We start from the raw sequence: 24915 nt of genomic DNA, 5'->3' as shown, positions 1-24915 counted from the left end.
ATTGACTTAAAACGCCTATTACTTTACACTATGATATCAACTAATGAGTTTCAGTACTTTTATATGAATATATTTATAGCATGTAATGGTTATATTACGACTTTGGCTGATGTAGTACATCTCGGGTTTGTCGCAGAAACTACCGCTAAGATAATGAAATGGAAGGAAATGGGGTTTTTTGCCTTTTTTTATCAATTACTGTAGGTAGATTATCTAAAATAATCTGGGTAATGGTTCAACCCAATTCAGTAAATATCACAATGACTTTATTTATTTGTCTAGAATGTATTTCTGGAAGGTGAAACAAAAAAGACTTGACTTGCTAGGGTTTAAATTCATGAAGAAACAAAAAATGATTGGAATATTACAACATTGAAGGGATTTTGTAATATGCAATGGAGAATTAAGTTTTTCAGTTTCATTCAGTGGATGCTGGTGGATGCTGCACATTGGTGGTGGTGGAGAGGAGTCCCCATTACCTGTAAAGCGCTTTGAGTGGAGTGTCCAGAAAAGTGCTATATTAGTGTAAGCAATTATTATTATTATTCATTCCTTTACATTGTGTCTCTAATAACTAATAACTGGTCATATTCCAAAGTGCAGTTACTAAATATTAATTTAGCATTATTTCATGGAACTAGTAACATTAAATAATTAATTAGTGAGTGTTGAACTGTGTACATTACTCACTTATCGAATAGTTTCTAGCAATATATTGCAAAAAGCAATGAGGAACTGAATTGTAACAATAAAAAATCTAGTTCTTTCAGTGTCCACCAGCTTTGTCTTTGTTGCACATCATGTTTACCACTTCAAAAAGAGCATGGCTTGCTTTTTGGGTTGGGTCACATGACTTGGCACTGCCACAAACAATTCCCACCAAAAAAACAGCTTAGTGGAGACAAAACAATTATATTAGAAAGCACTTGACACAGCAACGTTCTTCACATTAGAATCAGTTTAGTAGCCGACAATGGAATTCCTGCTTTGTGATTTAAATTACAATGTGCTGACAAACTCTGGAAGGAACTGGGGCGTGGGGGCATGGTGTGACTCACTAATCTTTTTACTTATTTTGCAGAAACACAAAGTGTACCCTTTAGTTCAGCATGTGGCAGCACAGAGTGAGCACCCTGGTTTTCACACACTAAAGGGGACCAAGAGGGTTAACACACTGGGAGAAGGACTCGAATAAACTGGAAGGATGTTTAAGTCACGTTACTCGCATGAGGTGCGCAAGGAGAAATACGAACGTTCAGATACGTTTGAAGACCAAAACATCCCAGCTGTCTCCAGCCTGGGTTCAGCCACACAAGGATGGGAGAGTTTACAAGACCTGAATGACCGTTTCGCAAAATACATCAACCGGGCCCGAGTCTTGGAGCAGAGAAATGCTGTCTTCAGGAAGCAGTTGGAGACCCTTCAGAGAATGGAGGAGATCTCAGGACTGGAGGAAGTCTTTAACGAGCAGATCAGCGTCAACCGCCAGAGAATCCGGGAACTGTCTTCAGATCAAGCAAAGCTGGAGAGAGAGCTGAAGGATGCCGAGAGGATGCTGGATGAGTATCACAACAAGTAAGAGTAACTGGGGTTTAGAATTGTGGTGAAGCCATATTACAGAGAATAAATGCCAAGAAATGTTGCTCTCCATTTTCATCTCTGAAATTTTACTGATCTAATTCAGATCTAATCTGATTCTTAATTACTAATTAAGAAGTATACCAATTGTTGATCTTTATTATGAAATAATGCAGGCCTTGACAAATAACAGAATTAAATACATTCCATGACTGATATTTTGAAATCTGTGAGAAAGCTAAACTTTTAAATACATTTTCAATTGATTCTAAAGTTTAGTAAGATATACAGTATACAAATATATCATCACCTAAAATACAACCAAATGTAACCCATAATACTGATCAGCCTCTGAACAGTCTACAGCTGGCAAGGGTGAGTTGCAGCTGGTGCTGGCAAGCTGGTGTTAAAGATGTGTTATGGGACTCAGGAAAGAAAGCTAGCCACGGCCATACCATTGTATTCCTTGCACTAAGTGGTCCTCCAGTTACGTTCTGGGATTGGCTTGCAAGAACAGTGAAAATGTTGTGGGTTAAAGAACGCAACAGTCAGCATAATGCTGGCCAGTCTCCAGTCAGGTCTGTCAAAGGCAAAATGGCATGTATTGACGTGCACAAGCATTACTTTCTCTGCCACCACCTAAGATGTTCTTCAGCCCAAAGAACATTTTTTGAAAGAGATCTCACTCATCGATTGTATTTTGTGTTAGGCTATTAATTCAATAGAAACTTCATTTAGTAAAACATGTACAGTAAATGCTCTATTTATTCTATATTGTTTTGATAAATCAAGAGGAACTGAAGACATATTCCAAATACATTTTACTCATGCTAGCTTTCCAAGAGTTATTGTAACAGGTCTGATGACTGATAAAAGATTCATCCCGTGAAGTTGCAGCTTTTTATGGCCAAGTGAGTATGTAAATGGGTTGCCCCTCCTGTGGCTACAGGTGCTAGTTTTGGTGGGAGTACAGAGGATTTGGTTTAGACATTTAATGAAACAAAATCACATGGTAGGCACCAAAGTGGACAAATGGTAAATATCTGTTAACATCTCGATTAATATAATTGTCAAAGCACAGAAACTGTAAATTGGAATCCTTAATTTGGCACACTGGTACTGTATGTCATCCTTCTTTGATTTGTACCTAAGGAACAATACATTTTACCTTTGCAATTCTCAGATACAGCAATGAATGTGAATATCAGCAGCAGCTACGGGGGACACTGGAACAGCTCAACAAGGTAAAACACTGCAGAGTGCATCAGAAAATTGGAATTATCTAAATATATGCAAATTTAAATACAAATATGAAGTAATTTAATAAATGAAAATACAGATTAATTACTTTGGGTGGGTTCTGATCTTTCACCCTTTATTAAACAGGATTTTAAATAAACATTGTGGTAGTTGTAACATCTGTAACATACGTAACATCTGAACAGTTCTAGCTTTGTCAATACATATCAATTGATGTTTTGATTTTTAAGAAATGTAAATATAGAATTAACCCTAAAATAAAAAATCCTGAAAATTCAAGAATCTAACATTAAAAGTACAACATGAACCAATACAGAAGGTATTAGTGTAAACCTACGCTAAAAGAAAATATAGAAGGCCAATGTCACTTATTACACAGTACATTATTTCTTCTTGACTTACAGAAGGACGTCAAATTTAGCACATCAAAACATGACAGATTAATCAAAGTTTAAAGTTCTTAATAGTCTTGAAGAAATTTCTGAGGAAACGTGTTAGTTCAAGTAGGTAGCTGCGTCAGCATGCATAGGCTGCAAAGGAACAAGTAAAGGTTCATTCCAGGCTGAAAAGAGAAGAAAGGAAACACAGCGTTTCTACTGTGGAACCTTCTTTGGGTTGTTAGTTCATGTGGTTAATGACACTCTGAGGTGAACAGAGGTTTTAAAGACATTTCTGAGATGACAGCAGCCCTGATCCCCTTTGTCTCTGCTACTGCAGCTTGTAATCCTCCATGATGTCGCTTCCTTAAAATCCATAAATACCATAGTGAGCCCATCTCTGTTTCTTCCATCCATTTTTTTGTATCCGTCCTCCACCTTTGCAGCTACACATTGGTTAACTCTTCACTCTGCTTTGACTTTTTAAATTCCTTGTCCTACAACCAGGTGGCTGACCCTGAGTCAAACAGGTTTTGCCAAAACCTCTTATGCCTGCCTTCTTTAAAACTTTCTGAAGCAGGCCTTCCTATTCAGTCTTGTTATCCCGAGTTGAAGCACTTTGTGAGATGTAGTATAATCGTGTCTCCAAATTAATAAGGTTAACTCTATGCACTATCCTTTATTTAATACAAATCAATATGGATAATTTACCTTTGACGACTCCATTATTTTTCTTCTAAAATTCATTGGGATATTTAGCCTGTTTCATTTAAAAATACAGTATATAGAGGTTTCTTCTCTTTCCAGGAGGCTGATGATGCTTTATTAAGGAACCTGGAGCTTCAGATTCAGTCCCAGTTTCTGCAGGATGATGTAAATGCCACTAAAGATAGGCACAAAAAGGTAGGATGTCAGTGATAATTAAATTGTGTGCCATTTACTTATGTAAAATGTAATTTTCCATTAAGGAATGAATTATTTCAATAACTGCTTAAGTATTCTAGAGAGAGAATTCAACTGTAATTTCATATCAATTAACATGATGTGCTATCAAGCTAGTTGTGATTTGTTATTATTATCATGTTTTGTGCTAATAAATCCTAAACCCTTCCTGAATGCTTAATTCATCATATAAGGCTTACAAATTATTTCTATAATTTACTAAGAATTATGCTGCTTTCTTTTGCACTTTACTCATATTCAGTTTGGTAGGACTAGTACAAATGCTGGAATTGTGAGAATATATTTTTGACACCTACATTTAAGTGGCTGATCTGCTCTTTTTAACACAATGTATTTTAATAGTTTAAAAGACGCACATGGTATATCACAATTAAGGAATTTGCTCTTCTATTAATTGTCTGCAAACACATGTTCTCTATTTAAGGTTTAATATGAAAGAATCAACTGTATGGAGCTTGCTCTATCCACTCATTACTTTAAAATTTTTTCCTTTCATAAAATTAACATTTTATAAACAGTATATATATTAAATGAGCTGAAATATAAAAAAGGGAACACTCAGTTAAAAGTCTACTGTTAAATCTTTGACAGTCTTGCTGAAATGGAATTTAGACAGATAATAACTAAATAAATGTAATGTTATACTCCTTTGGCTAACATTACACTGAGCAGAAATTAAGACATTTAGATTTGTTTCACATACAATAAGATAACGGCACCTACAGTGACCTTGTCTCAAAAGTCCAATATAGAAGACGTGAGAGAAGAATTCATCATGGAGTATATAAATGTGTAATTTTTTGTGTCGGCTTGGCCTTACAGAACCTTGAAGAAATTCAAACATATGTCAACATCCTTCATCAGATCATCCAAACTACCCCTCGTGTGCCAAGTGTGTCAGTTGGAACCTCTGAGGTAAAAATAAATCTTTCCTTTTTCAATAAAACAACCTCATTACATTGGTGTGGTGATTCAGTAGATTAATGTTAGGTGTCAGACAAAGTAAACTATAAAAATTATTTTTAATGTACCACTCTCAACACAGCACACCCCTAATATTGCACCAATGTTTATTCTCCTTGTACAGCATTTTGTTTGCCATATATACTATTTTGTCTCTTACAAACAGTCTCCCTATACAACATTTTGGTTTGCCTATACAGCATTGTGGTTTTCCTATACAGCTTTTATTTTTTACATTGCAAGTTTTATACTCCCTGCATACAGTAGCATACACTTAATAGTACCAACATATGTTTATCCCTATACAGCAGTTTAATGTTCTTATTCAGTGTGTTGGTCTGCCTACAGCATATAGTGCAGGTGGTGTTGGATTTTTGACCATTTCTGTTTCCTTGGCACGGCAGCAGCAGGAGAAGCTATTGGCACAGAGAAGAGTGCCTGCTTTGCATAGCCAGTTAGAAGAGTACAAGAGTGCCCTCTACCAGCTACAGACCCAAAAACAGAGGCTGCAGGCTGAGGTATGTAACCATGGCAACTGAGTATAGCATTCTCCTCTGGCCATTTTCTTTTCAGTGATTTCCATTATACACGGTACAGTTCTGCTCATGTGATAGAGCAAACCAAATGTACATTGGCTGTATACAGTATATTAAGGTTAAGCTAAGTGACTAAAGTGTAGTTTTTCACCTGCAGAGCTTTGTGTTTTGGTATTTGGATAGACCTATCACTGTGTTAATATGTTTTAATAAAGAAAAGTTGACTGACTGGACCAGGCCTTTTACAGGACAGCTGGGATATTTTATGTGCACCCAACAATGTTAACGTAGAATACAAAAAGAGGATAGAACTTCGTACTGTAAATGTTGTGAGTTGTGTGGCATCGATGGAAAATAAAAAAAAACAAATAAATACTTCCATAGTTAATGTGGAAAACATACTGTATACATTCAACTGCAGTTGTTTAGGTTGCAAACTATAAAGAAGAATTATAAATATCTGAACAATGATCTTCCTGAATAGTATTGTGTTCCAGAAGCCACTATTGGTCAACTGACTTTTGGGAGGTGAAACTAATGCTTAGATCATATGAAATTGTAAGCATGTAGTAGAAAAAAAACAGAAGGTTTTGTAGAGTAAGAAACCCCACGGTACAATGGTCTTCATAATAGGGGTTTGTGAATAAGGGTTTATTACAAATTCCACAGGCAGCAGCAGGCTGGAACAGTGGTTAAGGCCTTAGATGCCAGACTTGTCTGCTCAAATCCCTAATGGAAATGTGATATTTATTATTGACCAAGATACAGTAGATTACTCAGAAATGCTCCAGTATAATACTATACTTAGTATAATGGCTCTCCATGTTGTCACTCTAGAATACAGCAATTTTATTTTAGTAAAATAAAGGATTTAAAAAAACATACCAAATTGATATGGAGAACCTTACAGCAACTCTGTATCACACTGCAGAATTATAAAGTGCAAATCTGTGTGCTTTATTTGCAATTTGTTTTCTTTCTGCAGGTGTTTTCAGAAGATACACCACTGCTATCTGGCAAAATGTTATTTTTCACAATTTTACTTCTTTGCAGCTTGTACATTATGACCTTATATTTTTGTATTTATGTCCGGTAAACAAAAAAGATCCATCTCTCTGTCAGCTGGAAAGTGAATTTTAGAGTAATTAAAATGAATAACATGAAGTTACTGCAGCATAGCGTAAAAATAACCTGATGGTAACCTGTAGAAAAAGCTCAATTTTATACAGTTCAAGATGGAAAAAATACAAGTAGACCACATTTTGTATTTTCTGTATGTAACAAGACCATTTGATCATTTTATCGTCTAATGTGTTTTACTTAGTCAGTTAAGCATGGGTATTCGCAAAACTGCTTCATTTAGAACAATTTGGAATATTTTTTAGCCTTTGTGTTAACACCATCCAGTGGTAGACAGATAGAATTACATATTGTGATAAGTATTTTGACCTTCAGAATCTGTAACTACTGTACCATGCTTAATCTTCGGTTCCAGCAGAAGATAATAAAGCCCAGCTATAGCCTTTAAGAAGTACTTACTCATATGCGTATGATTTAAAATTAATTAGGAAAAACAGTTCTAATTTCCAGCTAGAAATTTTTACTTAAGAATTTTAATCAAATTTAAACTGCAGAGACAAATCTGAAATTATTTCAACAAGCAACTGGCCTCAATGGTATACAGTACATACAGTACAACATGCTGGGGTTTGATAATTATAGTTTGCCATGAGTTTCACTAAATAAAACATACAACTGTTTTGTGTAGGAGACTATAAGTTACATGCCAAATTTATTAGGATTATCGAGGTTACACTTTACACTTTAGTATTTTCAATACTCACAATGAACAGAAGCACTACTGCTATGACATTAGAAGCATTTTTTATTTACAGTATGGGCTCAAACATTAATTATCTCTATAGGTCACAAATTAAGTTACCTTTATGAACACTGAATACATTTCATTTTAATTGTGAAGAACAGCTCTACTGTAGAATGATCTACTGTAAATGGATTTGATGGGTTCAATGTGTTTTTGTGTTTATTTAGTACGCAAACAAGAATTCTGGCTCACAATTGTGGGTCGTATTTACATGTTTTTGAAAGCAATCAAACAGAAGAATGTAAAAAGGTTTGCAAAAAAATAGGGAGGCCATTTAACTTATCCAATGTATCTGGGTTCTAGTAGGTATTCATCTATTTTAAAAAAAATGATGACGTCAGCTCTGAAAGAATGACTAGGTAGCTTGGTCCAAACTTCCACAGCCTTTTGTATAAGGAAGTGCTTCCAGCTCCTAGATTTTAAAGTACAATTCCCCTTAGTTTCCATTTGTGTTCTCTGATTCATGTTTTGCTGTTCATTGTGAAAATGTCCATAGGATTAACATATTCAGTACCTTTCAGTACTCCATGTAGTCTTCTCTGTTCAAGTCTAAAACAGTAGTAATTTGAGTCTGGGTATGTACCGTGTCACTCTTTTCTGGAATGATTCCAGAACAGCAATATGTGGTGATAAAAATTGTACACAGTTTTTTTTTTAAATGAGACCTTACTAGTGGTATTGTACAGTTTTAATATAAAATGCCTTGTTTTAAAATTCTGTGTTTTTAACTATGCTATATATAGTATTTTTTACCTTTTTTCTTTCCCAGATTGTCTAGAAGATTAAACTAATGACTAAACATAAACACTTTAGTCTTTATCATATGTACACTTGCTACAATCTAATACCTAGTGTACATAAAATCTCATTTTATATTATTTATATTTTCATACATGTAATCTATATACTACATGCATATATACAGTACAGTATATACTGCCACATATTCATCCAGTCCTCTCCCTTGATCTTTTTGAATTTCCTTTTCTTATTCTCAAGTGTTTGCTAATCTTCCTATTTGATGATAAAATCTGTGAAGTTAACTAGTTTACTAACTATGCCAGGATCTAGTTCATTGATATAGTTTAGAAGCAGCAGTAGTCCCAATTGATCTTTTTTGGGGAACTTTTAAAAAGTGTCAAATTGCCATATCATATGCTCTCTTTGTATCCATTAATGCTGTCGCTTATTCAAAAACATCTGACAGCTTAGTTAAGCAAGTCCTGCCATCATTAAATCAGTTCTTACTGACCACTAGAATCCTATTTCCATAGAGATTATTCTCCTGCTTAGTTCTGAAAGCCAATCAAAAACTACACGCATGACTTAATTCTGCATATCAGAATAAGGCATGACTTTAACACTGAACAGATGTCACTGGAAAGGTTCTTAATGTACATTAGTTGGAATATGTCTTTCATAATTCTCTGTTTCACTGTTATTGGCTCCTACAACGTTTAATTTACACATTAATGGTTTGTTCACAATTTGCAACTTTTGTGCCAAAAGCTTGAAACTGACCATGGCAGATTTAAATGAAAAGGGCATTATTGAATATACGCTGAGCAAACAAACAAGTTCATCTGTGCTGTTTTTCAGACGTCAGTGTTGGAGCAGGCCATTAAGAGCACCCAGGAGAGTTACGATGATGAGATCCAGTTGTACAATGAGCAGATTGAAGCCCTCCGCAAGGAGATAGAGGAGAATGAGAGGACCTTGGAAAAATACACAAACGAGTGTCGCCATTTGGCCATGTACCAGACTTCATTAGAGAATGAGCTGGATAGATACAGGAGAATCATTGAAAACGAAGACAACAGGTACAGTACATTATCACAAAAGTACTATTATTTCGTGCTTTGGCACCGAAGTGGCACTTAATCATTCCCTGGCATTACTCTTTGGAATCTGTGTTTCAGTACAAATTGTTTCTGGCACGTGTTGAGGTTGAGCTCTGGGAAACAAAAGTGTGGTGTGCTGAGTGATGAACCACACTAGAACAGTTCTGTCTCGGATGTGCTGCACAGTGCTGCGCCACAAGGTGGCATTGATTCTCTGCGTTGCTCAGCACTCTTGGCTGAGACAAAGCATGCAAAGCAAAAGACGCACCCAAAATAAGTCAGGGCAGTTTATATTGTTTTATTTTGCACTCGAATTAATACTTATTAGTCATTAATTTAGGAATGTGACGTTAATGTGGTGCTTACAGATAAAACACAAAAAATTACTAACAGAATGCGTGTTGTGCCAACCAGGGTGTGTTTCTAATACAGTAGTTGTTTCCATTATTAATTAACAGAATTTTGTTCAACCTTAAGAAGATTAATCTCATAGAGACACAGTTAGGAGCAGATGTAATGCAATGCTGGGTTTTGTTCCACATGGGCACCTGATTAAATAATGGAACCCTTAATACACCTAATAATGGGTTTAATTTGAGCTATTTTCTTGTTTTTGGTTCCTAAACAAATAGGACGTTGCCTCTTAACTATTGTTTCTTAAGCCACTTAAAATCTTCAACCCTTGAGCAAAAAAAGAAAAACTTGCAAAGCTCCTAAACCAATAACTTGCTGATTTAATTGAGGATTTATTTAAATAAAGACCTTGTGTGGTAAAAAAAAAAACCAGAATGTGTTTGGATCAGCAGACCCATGACTGAGAACCTCTGGCGTATTGTACAAAATACTTGAAAAAAACTCTTGTATTTTCTCCCTGACAGATTAAATTCAGCTATAATTGGCACACCTGTTACCTTATTCACTACCAGTTACCGATGTACCCATACCCCCCCTGTCACCAGAAGAGGAAAAGGTAAGAATGGGCTTCCATGCATTGTACAGTACTTGACTTGAATGAATTGTGTGGGTTAGGCACACAGTTACCACCGATCTAAATTTTCAGTGACTTGTTAGTAACAGCTGTGGGTCGAAACCCAGCCTGAGGCTGTTAATAAGTTTAATAAATTTCATACATCTGTATCTGTATCAAATTAAGTTAGGTGAGAATGTACAGTATGTATCGTCAAACTTTATCAACGTTATCAAAGCCGTCCTCCATTTCTTTATGAAGAAAAGCGTTCTTTATGAAGGTCAGACCTTTAGATTAAATTGCTGTAGAAAATGCACGTGCAACAGAACAACTGCACATTCAGACTGTTAATGAAGCTTGCATTTTGGGATCTTGCAGGACTTTCACCCAGTGAACTGTAAATGCATATGCAGATGTTCTTACATAGATGTTCTGAATTTTAAAATGCAATTTACCTCTCTGTGTGGAAATTTCCAAATCTAATATTTGAGTTTGAATTGCAGATGGGAGAAAAAAATCTATTTGTGATATCGTTTTTCATGCTATTGATTAGTATTTGGGTTACGTACTATATGGTGCAAAGTACATGATTTTAGTTATTTTGTTTACTCTGTTAGATATCACTCAGGCTATGCAAGACATCACAAGTGCTAAACCCAGACAGAAGAGCCTTGCCAAAAAAGCACTGAAGAAAAAGGAAATCACCACGAAAGATGTGACAGACAGCACCACAGAAGACAAGGCAGAAGACCCCAGAGAGGAGGAGGTGGAAGAGGGTGAGGAGGAGGTGAGAAAGGATGAGCAGCCCCTTACATATCAGGATGTATCTCCTGAAGACGTCCCAGATGGTGCCCAAATAAGTAAAGCGTTTGACACGCTGTGCAACATTGTGAGGGAGCGGATGAGGAAATACAAGAAACCTGAGCCAATCGCGGACTTCTACACCAAGGGGCGCTATGTGCTGGTGAGTGGTGAGGCAAGCTATGTGGACCCCTTCTTCTGCTCCTCATCTCCTTCTGCTGGCCATGTGATCGTCACCATCAGGGATGACGTGATGCCCCCAGATGATCTGTATAGGGGTGGGGGTGATGGCTCACCCACTACACCTTCTCTGCCAATGCCACTTAAAAACGGAGAGGGTGGGGGAGACCGGGGCAAAGAAGGAGAGGACATGGGCAAAGCAAAGAGCAAACAGGGTAATAACGGTGAGATGGGAGGCAATGGAGAACAGCCCCAACCAGCAGGCGGAAAAGACACAACACCAGTGGAGCCCAGTCCGTCTGCAGGGCCCTACCCAGAACCCAGCATGCCCCCTAGAGATCCCTGCTCTCCTGGAATTGGCCCCAAGAGGAACAAAGACAAAAACATGGAAGACACCTGCCGAAGAGGCTCCGCGCCTATGCCAGCCCCCAGAACCAACCTTCCAGCTGATTCCATGAGCTACGAGAAGGTGGAGGTGGTGGAGTCTGTGGAAAAGTTCACAGATGATGACAGAGTCCAGGAGTACGAGGAAACGTCCATGATTGTGGAAACCATGATCGAAAAAACCAGCAAGAAGAAACACGGTGACAAAAGCTCTTAGTGCCCCAGCTAGTTTTGTGCAAGCGGTGATTAGCTGAGAATTATGATGCTGTTGAAATTTACATTGAAGCATTTAGCCTTTAATGTCTGAAAACCTGGGAAAGAAAAAAAAGCAAACAAAAAGATGTGTGTTCCCAATAATAAATGCTGCCCCAAGGATGCCATAAATTGAAAGAGTGAGATGACCATCTACAACGTAAGAAATTTTTTGCATAATTGGTAACAACTTGTACATTTTTGCTGTGGAAGAAATGCTTCAATAAAAAATGCTCCTTTCAAAAATACTGCTTTTTGTTTGACTCTCTCTTCCTTCTTTCTTTAAACTATATTTTGTTTGTAATTATACCTGTGAAGATAATTATAAAGTCTGCATGCTAAAACAAATACTCCTGTTTATTGATCTTAGTTTTGCAGCCTTAAATCTTATATTACACCGTAACATTTTGATTTGATTTACAGTAAGGTCATTTGCTTCTTCTGGTAAATAGAAACTTCTTGATGATTCTTGGAATATATTAAAGACACTGTAAATTTTTTAATCTTATTAAATAAAAAAATGGCAGATATTTTACGAGCATAAAAAAAAAACAAATCTTAAAAAATTCCACCAATTTTATACTGGCAGCTGGGAGCACCCATGGGTGAGTACATTTCTGTTTAAACATAAATTTCACAGTAAAAATAACCCCTTGGCTACTTGTAAATGCTGTTCTGGTAATCACATGATTGGCATTAAGCAGCACAGTTTGTTTTGATTGCAGGGAACTGTAGTGTGTTCATTCTGCCATTCATTATATTAATGAATACTGTGTCTCAAGTGTTCAGTTCTAAGAAAGTTACAGGAATACATTTTTATGATAATGCAGAAATAATTAATATTGTTTCAGTTTCACTTTATGATGCTGGAATAAAGCAATTTATTGATAAGATAAAACTTTACCTTCATAAGAAAGGCTACAGTAACAGGTTTACTTCATTCTTCCTTGAATTTGGCAGTAATGTTACTATATTCTACACGTTTTGTTCAGACATTGCACCTTAACAAGACTTAGTTAAATAAGACTACAGTACACGCCATAGGTATATCCATTGTTTGAGTCTCTAGACAAGGGGTTGGGCACAGAATTAAAGAACAGGCTCACATACATAATTGCTATGCAGGAACACTTATAAGTTAATATAATGATTATCATACCAATGGCTAAACAAAGGACTGAAATGCAATTAAACACCTAAATATATTTTGTTTGGAGCTTTAACCTTTAGATTGTTTTCATTTTTTAAAAAAAGGGTAAAGTCACACTAAGAACTAGTTTAGGCACGTTCCAAAAATTAAAAGAATAGGCTTTTTTTATTTGCTGTATGTTTAATATTTAACTATGCAAGTATCTTGTTTAAAATATGAAATCTGAGTATCGGCATGCACCACAACAATTATGTTATGTGTTAAACGTTATTTGAAAACAATAGCTGAAATTGTTCACTGATTAGTAAACTGACTGCTTCACTTTTTTGATGACTGCTTTACAATCTTTTGTATGGCCTATAAAAATCCATACCAAGGCAATCCAAAACTAGTTACCAGGTCATTTTGTAATTAATACTAAATTAATGAATCATACAAGTTGCAGGGGTTTTCTCTTCTTTCTCTTCTTGATCACCATTAATTAGATATCAGCTAATATCTAATCTAGGGGGGTTGGGTAGCCTATCTTCCGGGCTAGGATCCATTCCTCCACATACAGTAGGCAAGTCACACCGAATTCTCTATAAACGTTTCTACACTCTATCGCATTCTTTAGGATCTAACTGAAATAGTGAATTGACAATAATCAAAGCAGGACTGAAAAGAAATTGTTGATCTGCGCAGTGCGCAGAGAGTCATTGTCTCTGACTGAATTCTTTGTTTCTAACTTTTTAAGTCATTGTACGTGCTATGATTTGTATTCTGATTTACGAGGTATACCTATGGAACACTTTGTGTTTTAATTTTATGATTTCTAAGATGAAGCGTGTACAATCTATTACTTTAGAAGTGAAAAAGAGAAGATTATTTTTCAGAAGGTAATGTCTTTACACAGATTATGTTTTAATTATTCCAGTGTCTCTGCAAACAGTTTATCAAATTTATTATTTTCTGCTAGGAAGGTTAGGAAATACGTTTGAAAACGACAAGCTGCAAAATTGATCACACATTTCTTTCCATTTTTATATAAACAATATTTATCACAAAAATATAACGGAAAAAATGTCACTGCTCTGTTTGCAAGATATTAAACTTTAAGTAGAATGACACAGAAAATCATTTACAGTCACAAACTGTACAGAGGTCTTAGTGGAGGATAAGGGAGCAACAACATAACAGAGAGCTGTATACTGTATAGTGTAAAGTAAAAATAAACAGAACCAAGAGAAAAGTATTTTTTTCTTTTATCTGACCATAGGTTTTTGGAAATTACAATTTGTATTAATCTGGTTACAAGAAACATTCATTAAATAAGGGCTAATAAACACATAAAGGATGTCAGAAATTGGGTACACACTGGTGTGGGAACTTAGGAAAGAGAAGACTGACATGCAGAGGACAGGAGGGCTAGTTTTTGCTCAGCAAACTCTTCAGACTTCTCTCCACAGCCTCATCTAGTTCCTCCTCCAGCTCCTCCTTTTTGGACATGGCCAGTTTGGACTGGTAATCTCTCACAATTTGGTCTATATAAGGAGCACTTTGTGTCCCATGAAGCATCAGAGTCCATTCCTTAAGCACGCCCTTCTGTGGGACAGCTCCTGTGAAACCGACCTCCAGCACCCAGGTCCCCCTGGGGTCCTCTCCCCACGTGTGCGTCGTCATGAAAGGCCACTTGTCGAAGCCCACCTTGGAGTCATCATCCCGGGGGCGCCTGCTCAGCAGGATGGACTTGGTGCCCATGGGTGAGGTCATGTTGATGTTCAGATCCCCCCTCCGGGAGGAGTTGACCGTGATCACTGCCTGGACATGCTCCAGGTAGCGGACGAAGTTGTCCTTCCCCTCACAGGCGTCAGTGGTAATAGTTAGCATCAGCTTGCCATCAGAAGGAATTTTGCTGTGGTAGCACAAAAAGGTGAGTTTTATGCAGTGGTTGAAACCTTTTTAGACTGCTTCATCATTAAACCGTCATTGCAATGTTGTGATAGTGCTCCGCAGAGTGACATAGTTAACTCAGAGCTAAGTAACACTTCACATTCCTACAAAATATGTTGTATACAGTATATCAATAAATATATTGTAATAAGTGTTTCTAAGGCTGCGATTCCTCAAAAGTGACAAGGTTATCAACTCAACTTGAAGTAATGGATAATAAAAAGTTATACAAAAATTATAAAAAAGTATTGCTTTACTGATTATATATATTATAAATACTGTATGATTGGGTTAAAGTTTTTTAGGAGAACCAGAACTGTCTTTATATTGTATGCAGGCTCACTGAATGTAAGAAATATCCATGGAAACCTGCAATACAGAGAACTGCACCAGAAAATGAAAATGATTCTCATCTGTTTCTCATACACACTTCATTATTACTACCTACCCAATGCTTCAAGTGTAATTGTTTTGAAGAGTGCTGGAATACAATTGAGAGCCAAGTGACAGAATCGTATACATGTTTCACTGGCAGACCACCAGGCTAGCTGGAACTATGGAAACTGCCCTGAAGCAAAATAAACATTTGGCACCTGACACAAAATGTTGTTAATTACCACATTTGGGGCCAACTGTCTTTATTTGAATTTAAATTTTCCTTATAGCATGTCACAAGTTAGACAGAAAAATAAATCAGTCAAAAGTTAAACATTGTCATAGTTCGAAAATAAAAATGAATTTTTAAAAATAAATTCTGCTCAAACATAGAAAAATGAGCACTGTCTGCAAAAGTCAACATCATGGACAGAAAAAAAAAATGTTTTTGAAATCAGACCACTCTGTAGTTATTTTTGGCATGAACAGCTACAATTTAGTTTTGGGAGTTGATCAAACATTGGACTCGTCTCTATTAATAACTGTACTTTTTGTATGACCTCTGAGAATTGAAAATCTGGATGTTAAATGTTATTTGTATTAATATTGTCATTTAAAAGCTTTTTCTTTTATCTTCAGTTGAAAGAAAATCAAATACTGATTTTTGATCATTGTGGTTGAAAAATTACTTTGCCAAAGTGACTCCAAAAGGAAATACCTGAGTGTGCTTACAGTACATTTGTAGATGGGAGGTTATTCTGTTGCATCAGAACACAAACAGGCATTTTATTTAAAAGTAATATTTACTTGAGTATGGTGTAAGGGTAAAAATAGGTAAGAATCATTTGGGACTCTCTGGGAATATAAGTGGATTTTTAACAGGATTTTTAACAATCTTATGAGCCTTCAATGATACACATACTGTATAGACAGCATCAAGGAACTTCAGTTCAGAGTGGAAATGAAAAAAAAAAGGTCTGAAAGTACTTTTGCAAGCAATGAGATATTCTGCTGAAATGTTCTAAGGCATTAGGGTCACCACGTCAGAATATCCACTTCTCAGCAATACAAGAAAATAATGGTATTGCAAAGAACTGGCCAAAATTGCCTCCATTATTACTGATCGCAGTGCAAAGTCACTGATATCCTCCGTTGGAAAATGAAATTATAGACATCTTCAAACTGTCCTCTCTGAAGAAATTGCAGGGCTGATGCTTTACCTACACTTTTATAATTCAGTGTGAAGCAACAGACACAAAAAGCCACTCGTTAAATGCCATGTATATATACAGTACAGTATTTTACTCTTCTTTGTTATTTTGTCTTCCCCAAAGATCTCAAGGTATATCATAAATAGGGGAAAAATAACAACATGCTGTCACGCCCCGCACTCTCCCTCTCAATCGCTGTAACATTCCTAAACCCACTGTTTCACGATCTCATTCCTGACTGATCCCATCACATTCTCACGTGCACCAGATTCCACAAATTCTCACTCCTGGACCAATTATCCAACCACGTCCCTTTCCCTTCAGTATTTAAAGTTCCCTCACGCACCAACCCATGCTCACTATTAATAAGCCTCCCGTAGTATTCTCTTGTGTGTGTTTCAACCTTTTCGACTCATCTCCCGGTTCCTAATCTTTGCTCCTGCCTTTTTCGACCACGCTCTTCGGGTTTCGTTTTTCGGATTGTCTTTCTCGTATTTCCCTGGTTGCTGGACCCATTGCCTCTCCAATCAACCAAGCCCCCGAATTATGTGTTTTGGATTGTCCTTGTGCTACTCCACATTCTGCAGGATTCACGGTTACGCATAAGGATCCTCCTATTCTACCTATCGGTTCCCTGACACATGCAGTACGTTCCTAAGCTACTTGCCAGGACTCTTCATGGGGTGCTCAGATAAAGCAGGGATTATATACCATAGAAACAGTTCTTGATCTCTACCTTTCTTCCAAACTAAACCCTTTGATTTTCCTGGCTTAAGTTTCAACATAGTCTATGCAATACTTTCTTCCAGATCTTATTGCATGGATCTTCACTTACAGTAGGTAATGACTTTGCTACCATATTGATGTTGCTCACAAAGTAAAAATCTTGGTGTTGTAGCCCAAGGCTTCTTAGCTGAATTTACTATAAGATGATACGTTACTGCTGTGAATAGAATAACAGATATTGTACCAAATGTCACATCTAATCCTTGTCTCTGCCATGAGGTGGTATAATCTTACAGTGAAATGCATCCTGAAACTGTCAAATTAAGACTGCAAAATCCTTTGCCATTTTAGTGATACACAGTACTGCATTTCTTTAAGGATTTGGCAACAAGCTTGTGCAGAATCACACCATGTGCATTCACAAGGTCTAACCTAAAGATTTTCATTTCTGCTTCAGGGAGTGAAATAGTCCAGAATTGTTCTATGGTTTTAGACATAAAACCCTTTAATGTCAGCGAGTCATGTGCTGTGTGTTCTTAAGTGCCACACTATGCTCAACAGTATCATTTTTACAAGGGTCACTTGGTCAATTTCTACTTTTAGAAGAAAACATTTCTGGTTCTGATTTGTTAAAGTATGTCTGAGATTCTCCTATGGAAATTTAGGCAATTCTATCAGATCTTAGTTCCTCATAGGATCACTGTGAAAGTCTTCAAGGTAGTTGTGACTACACTTTCTCCTCCTCAGAGAGTTCCGATGTACCTTCAATTTACCAGAGCTCTTATGACAAAATGTTTATCTATTTTTTATTAATGCAAATTCCCACTATCCTCACTCTCCGTTCAGTAGTAACCACCTCTGAGTTTTGTGCCAAAGGACCCCAGTGGTGAAATATGTAAATAATGTAAATACAAAGTAATTCTGCTCCATCATCAGCTGCATTCCATGTCTCCACCTTCCCATCACCATGAATCCCAGCAGGAAAATGCTCCATATAGATAATGTTAAGAAAGATCAGGATCCCATGTGCCAGGGGTTTCTAATGAAGCACTAACAGCTTAATTGGCCTCAGTGAAGCCACTTACAGTAGATGCATTTCCGTGAGAGTCCGAAATTGGAGACATCATTTAACAGATATTGAACACAGAAGATGACCTGTCTCCAAAACCTACAGAAGGTATAGTCGAACACCCAAAACATGACTTGCTGAGCAGTTTCTTGCTGACTTTGCTGAGTCTGCTGTAAATGAACTCTCTTCTTCAAGCAACCCAGTTCCATTTGTCTGGGCCCTGTGCAGGGCTGACCTCTTTATTTTCTCCCCTAAGTTATTTGTCCATTCTCTTAAACCTTGTGTCTCATTCTCTCTAGCACCTTGGTGTCTCTTTTTATGTACTGGAGATTAACTCTGATGCATCCCATTTCATGCAGTACTCTACTTTTTCTTTAGAATGTCCAGAATCCTCTCCCCTTCAATTTGAAAATTAAGGCCTATGCTATAGATTACAAGTGGAAAAAAAGCTGTTGAAATCGATATGTTACCCATCAAGAAGTAAGAAGCTTAACTGTATCTCAGATCCGGCAGATACTGCTAGTATCATTACCCTTTCTGAGATGTTTAGAAGCAATTTGTCACTAATCATAAGGAGAATAAAATTGAATTGGGTGGCATCAGAAATGGAAACACTTACTATGGTTATAAATCAGTAGACAAGATAATGAGAACTGTTGACCCAAGGCTAGAGTAAGCCTACACTGTCTTCATTAGATTTACGACTTTAATATTTCTCTTGTAGGGGTCAGGTCCCTATTAATATGCATGTCCTTGTGCTCTTACCCAGAGGGATCTGAGTTTTGACTGACAAATTAAAATGCCTACAAAAAGAACAAAACAATGCTGCCCTGGATGGCTAAGACTTTGGGCACTGAATTGAAAACATGTATAAACTCAGACTAAAGAAGAGAGCAGAAAAGATTGTCGATGACTACTTTCATCAGGGACACCATCTGTTTAAAAAATTTCCCTGAGGGGGGAGACACTACAGGTCCATCAAAATGCAAACCGCCTGGCACCTGAACTGCTTCTCGGCTATGTCTGTCACCCTGCTTTACGGGAATATGTGAATATGTGATGCAGTGTGTACTGTATATGATTATAGAACTGTGAATGTTCTTTGTGGGAAGTGTACAGTATATGTATTGCTGAAGATTTCTATCACATTTCTTGTACACGTAATGAATCTGACAAAGCAATTCTGATTCTGAAAGGAAGAGCTATAAAAATGATGTTGGTTTTTGCTGTAAGACTTAAATTTTGTTTTAAGGCATTTTAAATTATTGTACATTTAGAAAAAATATCAAAGCAAAACAATAATGTACTCTGGTCACACACTGTGTTGTAATCACTCACTGAAAAGCTGAAACTCAGCACATTTAACGTGAACACAGAATTACAGTATCCAAATGATTAATAGCCAGTAACCATTAATCTGAATTATCAGGCAAATTGAAATAAAAGTTGTAGTAATTACAGTAGCTTCCAGAAAATGCAAGCTTATGGAAGCTTCTATTGTCACAGATGAATCTTATATCATGTTAACTAATCTTGACCACTAGCTTTCTCTAGTACTGTTGATACTTATTTCCTTAACTAATGTGAACAAGCAACTAACTCAGATAAATATCATTCATTTTATTTCTGTTTTATTCACCCTTTTACACTTTAATGAAAGTCAGTTTCATTGAGGGTGAATTACTCTTTACACAAAAAGCAACTAGCTTCAACATTTATCATTTTGATTTTTGCTTGTTCATTTCATAATAGTTACAATAAGAGCCTCCATCTATTATTTTGAATTAAAATGATATTGTTTCAATAAAAATAAATTTATGGGGCAAGAGAGACCTGGTGCCAGCCAATTAATTTTTTTAACAATGTAGCTGAACAGTTTCTGACAGTTGCTTTTACTGCACAGAAATTGCTTTTCACACCGAGCCTTGACCTCACAGAGATTTTGGTGCTGTTACCACACAGCAGGATTGTACAGGATTGGGCAGGAGTAGAGTTATGCTATATTATATATATATATATTTTTTAATGGCTACACTTTTGGTGACACAACAGAATTGATAAAAACCATCTGAAATTTTCCTGTAGCTCTAGTATGTTCCAACATAGTGTATGCTGTTGTTTTATATTCAAACAAAAATGGTAGATTAGGAATGGAAAAGTACTACTTGGCTGAGGAAAATAAAGCTGAATATTTGTAAGGGGACCAGCCTAATCCTAGTCACGTATTTAGCAGAAATACAAGGAACTTTGTTTTGACCTTTGTTCTTCCTTTCCTAGATAGATAACGTTTGTATTTGCTAAGCCCACTGAATTTGTCAATTGCATTTTAATTTAGATTTAAGAAGGAGGAATCTGGATGATTTCACAGCAGGTGCAATTTTTTGGTAGACATTACAGTGGATCTGAATCGAAAGAGATCCAGGTATATTATGTGTGGCACAGAAATAATGTCTCAGTATTCTATTTCTATATTTGCCTGATGAGATGTAAAATGCTTCCTAAGGGAAAGCACTGAGCTACAGTAGCTGTGTATATGCAAATACCCAAAAAGAAATTTCAGTAAGGCTGATTAATTAGCATTCCAACATGCCTGGCTCTCATTAATTGTTATCTTAACCCGTTGCTTTGGCAGTGACTTGTACAAAATTAAAGTAGGCAAAAAATATGAAGAACTGCAGTTTAACTGTCAGTGTATTTTCACACTGCCGGGTGGATATTTTTCCCCAGCTTATTTAATCTAATTGACAGTGTTGCTATGGTACAATACACTCTCCAGTGAGAGGACTAATTATAGAATATCTCTGAATTGACTACACATGGGCTCATGGGCAACACAGAACACTCCAAGTGTCTGCATGAAGCCATTATTTAAAGAGGAAATGAAGAATGTAATAGAAATTGTGCTTCACTGGGTGTCCCTTCCACCAAATTATTTAATCAAATGTGAAAAAAAGCAATCCATCTCTATTTTGTTTTTGTAGACAGCAGTTCTAAAGAGCAAAACCCTTGTTAAAATAGAAAATACATGAATCAATAAATGGTGTGGTTTTACTGATTGCCAATTTCACAAAGAACATATTGATAGCAATCATTACCCTGCAATTAACTGTTATTCAGTAAATGCATTCCTCATGTCATACAGTATCTACTAACTGCAGTAGGGTGAGATACAGCAAATAAACACATATTTCTGCTGTATTTGTAGAATAACCCCTAAAAAGAGAAAGAGCTGATAACCAGATTGTAAAAGAAATGAAAAAATATTTGTGAGCCACTATTTATAGTAAGAACATAGAGATTTTTCACACTTACTGTGTTTCCTGCACAGAGCCTCCAACGCAATGGAACCTCTCTGGGACAGTCTTCCAGTCTTTGGCCATTTTAACCATCCCCCCTGCATCCAGGACTCCATACCCAAAGAGGTGGTTGAACTCCAGCCCAACTCCATTCCTGCGCCACTGGTGGACCTCATCATGCAGTTGATTCCTTTTGGATGTCAGAACTGTAAGGTGCTGCATATCTCGCCAGGTAAGATTTGGGCTGGAAATGCCGACAAATGAAGAGAAAACATCATAATTAGATCATAAATAAAGTGCCCGTTTGAAAAATTCTTCCTTAATGCTTATCAGATTTAACTCATGGTGAGTGTGGTATTAGTTTATCTTAAGAGCACTATAAAAAATATGGGTGTTTATAATAAACAGATGTAATTTACTATATGTAACAAAAGATATCTACAGTACACCCCTGAAAAGCCTTGTTCGAAGTCACTCTTCACTCAGTAATTTGGCCAATTCAATATGTACAGACATAACATATTGAAAGTTTTAAATGTATTAGAGGGTTATTAAGTGTAACTCGCCTGCCTGACTATGACTTCTGACCTGGAAGGAATATTAGTACTGAGGTAACCGCTGACACAGTAGTGGTGCAGGAACTGTTAGAGAGAAACCACTTACTGACCTGTAGGTGAACAGATGTAATGGCTGACTGAGAACAACAAATGGACTAATAAGAATAAGAGACTCATAGGACCAATAGCAGAATCAGGTTTGAAATACTGAATGTAAGCAATCTGGCCTGCCTGGTCCTTTTGCTATGAGTGAATGAATGATTCCAGCAGCACTTCCAAAGAAGAGCAGGCAAGGTGATGGTGAATGTTGTTGAGGGTGATGTCCTTGAGGATACTTAGGGGTCTAATGTTTCCTATGACTGAATGGATGAGGATGGGTTCAAATTGAAACCCCCATAAACACAGCAACTTTACTGAAGGTTCTTGAGGCAAGTAAGGGCCTGATATACCCGAGAGAGCCCTTACTGGGAGGATGGGTGAAACTATGGAGAATAAAAGTTAAGTCCTGTCTCTGACCAAACCAAAAACACAGAGTGCAAATAATTTCACACTCTGGCAAGAGCAAGCACCGAGAGTGAGAGAGAGGTACAAAAAAAACTTTGCAGGAGGTGGGATATTTTTTTGTAGGCAAACTGAAGTGGTCCGGAATTGGAATTTGACCTCCTCCCCCACTTCCGTTTAAAAACCCCTTTTCATTTGTAAAAAAAATAATAATTATAAAGTCACGCTACCATTGTTTATTTCTTCTTTAAAAATGCCTCAGATGATAGCATAGGAAAACATGTTTACGAAAAAGGGGCTGTGTGGGTTTTCAATTTATATTTCAAATAATATACGAAAATTGTATAAAATTGCTGCAGGGAAGGGCAATTGCATTAGCAGAATAAATGTGACCTCTCTTGTTATTGTCAGAAGCAAAATAGCCATCTCCATAAATGTCTTTAGGATTCTGTCCTGCTGTTTGTGCTTTGAGATCTCAATGGTTTCACCTGTGAATCACTGGTTATTAGGATCTTTACAAAAGGTGAAGAGCATAAGGCAGTAAAAGGGTCTTGCAATCAACAATTGCTGTTTACCTACAGCAAGACCTGCACTCTCCAGGTCCTACCATCCAGATCATTATTCCACACTAACCAAAAGAGATATACAAGAGGGGATGATGATAGTCATTCTTTCCAAAATCACATCAACACTTCTCAAGGGTGCAAAACATCCACCGCAGCAATAGAAGAAAAAAATAAAGCAATATATGACTTTTGTACATATATGATAGCAAAGGTATTTTCTTTTCTAAATGCCGAGTAGGATATTTGAAAACCAATCATTTGTATTGGTAAATGTATTAAATACACTAGCATTTCCATAAAGCAATACTTAAGAACTAAACTCAAAGAAAATACTCGAATTGGTTTGATTTGTATGTGAAAAGAGAAATGTTTATTTTTCAATAGCACTCACGAAAAAGCATTTTCATAGAGGTGGCTGCACTTTGTTTACAGTGCTTTTTTTGTATTTGTCATGTCTTCTGAGCTTTATGTTGCAAGCTATGCAAGAATGCCAAGAATGAGTTCCAACTGCTGTAATATATAGAAAAACAGTATATGGAAATTGCTGTTATTTAAGTGGCAGATATTACTCATCTACTGTAAACAGATATTTTATTCTAGTATTAAATTGCCACTTTCTTCCTAAAATATATTTTTTTATTGTGAATAATATCAGGTTTTTTTAGATTTTTACATTTATTCTTAGGTTTATATTATTTAACTCTATTACTGGAGTGACTCTATTACTGGAGTGACTCACTGATATTTTCCGTGATTCATTTATAAAATATAACATGAAAACCTGCCACCCACAGATAGTACTATAGCTCTGGCACATTACAGCTCTTCCTATGGTAATGCAAGCAGGACATGTCTGCTGTTCATAAAAAATGTATGTGTACCCAAAGCAGTTTACTATACACACAAGACAACAAGTATTCATGCTCATTATGAAGTATTAACACAGATGAAGAGTTGCATGCTGAACAACACATAATAATGAATTGTTCTCTGGGATTCAAGATGAGACTAACTTATTATTGGGTTTAAAATGATTAACACTGTTTGCATCTTTGCTAGTGATCCATTGCAGCTAATCACAATTTTGCACATCAGAAATCCACTAAACCACTGGCAATGTCCATCTTTTTTAGAGATCAGAAAATACTAATAATGTCTTTTAGATTAGATTAGAAATCTACCATAGTTAAAAGGGGAGACTCCATGTTAAAACTGCTTTTTAATATCAGTTCTTACACAGTGCGATGACTAATAATTCTGACCTAATGTATTGGTGTAATGTGTGCATTTTTAACAGCAGGCCTTAGGGTAAAGTGTTGTACGTAAACCCACAAGCAAATGCTGTAGTTTGGCCATAAATATTTAAGTAGAACTGTTCTTGTGCTATGGAAAATGTTGCACTGTGCTCATACTTAGCTTCCAAAGCCAAAGCAAATACTCCAGCAGCTTCTGGGGCAGCAGCCGATGTTCCAGAGTGACGCAGTGTACAGTTTCCATACAAATCAGTTGTGGCCTGTAACAACACCATGTCAAAACAGTTTAGCC

General features: G+C 36.6%; 2 protein-coding genes across 3 annotated transcripts in view; one reads left to right on the top strand and one right to left on the bottom strand.

Moving 5' to 3' along the window:
• The first annotated feature begins 1084 nt into the window (after positions 1-1084).
• On the top strand, positions 1085-12235 carry bfsp1 (beaded filament structural protein 1). 2 transcript variants are annotated; one of them, XM_088610812.1, is made up of 8 exons: positions 1085-1575; positions 2762-2822; positions 4023-4118; positions 5001-5093; positions 5549-5659; positions 9162-9382; positions 10282-10373; positions 10988-12235. In XM_088610812.1, exons 1-8 carry the CDS (start codon positions 1205-1207, stop codon positions 11950-11952), a joined length of 2010 nt encoding a protein of 669 aa, XP_088466938.1. In that variant the 5' UTR covers positions 1085-1204; the 3' UTR covers positions 11953-12235. The 2 variants fall into 2 exon arrangements, with proteins under 2 accessions (XP_088466938.1, XP_088466936.1); XM_088610810.1 differs by having other exon boundaries at positions 5546-5659.
• Positions 12236-14146: 1911 nt separating this feature from the next.
• pcsk2 (proprotein convertase subtilisin/kexin type 2) overlaps positions 14147-24915 on the bottom strand; it is a 46474-nt gene continuing 35705 nt past the window's right edge. The window contains exons 10-12 of the mRNA XM_088610813.1: positions 24783-24883; positions 21763-21990; positions 14147-15031 (exon numbers count right to left, since the gene is read on the bottom strand). Coding sequence (XP_088466939.1) covers positions 14545-15031; positions 21763-21990; positions 24783-24883 — 816 coding nt within the window. The 3' untranslated portion in view covers positions 14147-14544. The remainder of the gene's footprint in view (positions 15032-21762; positions 21991-24782; positions 24884-24915) is intronic.

The sequence above is a fragment of the Lepisosteus platostomus genome, chromosome 17 (assembly GCF_059453375.1).
Source record: "Lepisosteus platostomus isolate fLepPlt1 chromosome 17, fLepPlt1.hap1, whole genome shotgun sequence".
NCBI lineage: Eukaryota > Metazoa > Chordata > Actinopteri > Semionotiformes > Lepisosteidae > Lepisosteus > Lepisosteus platostomus.
This window is presented reverse-complemented; position numbering and strand designations above follow the sequence as displayed.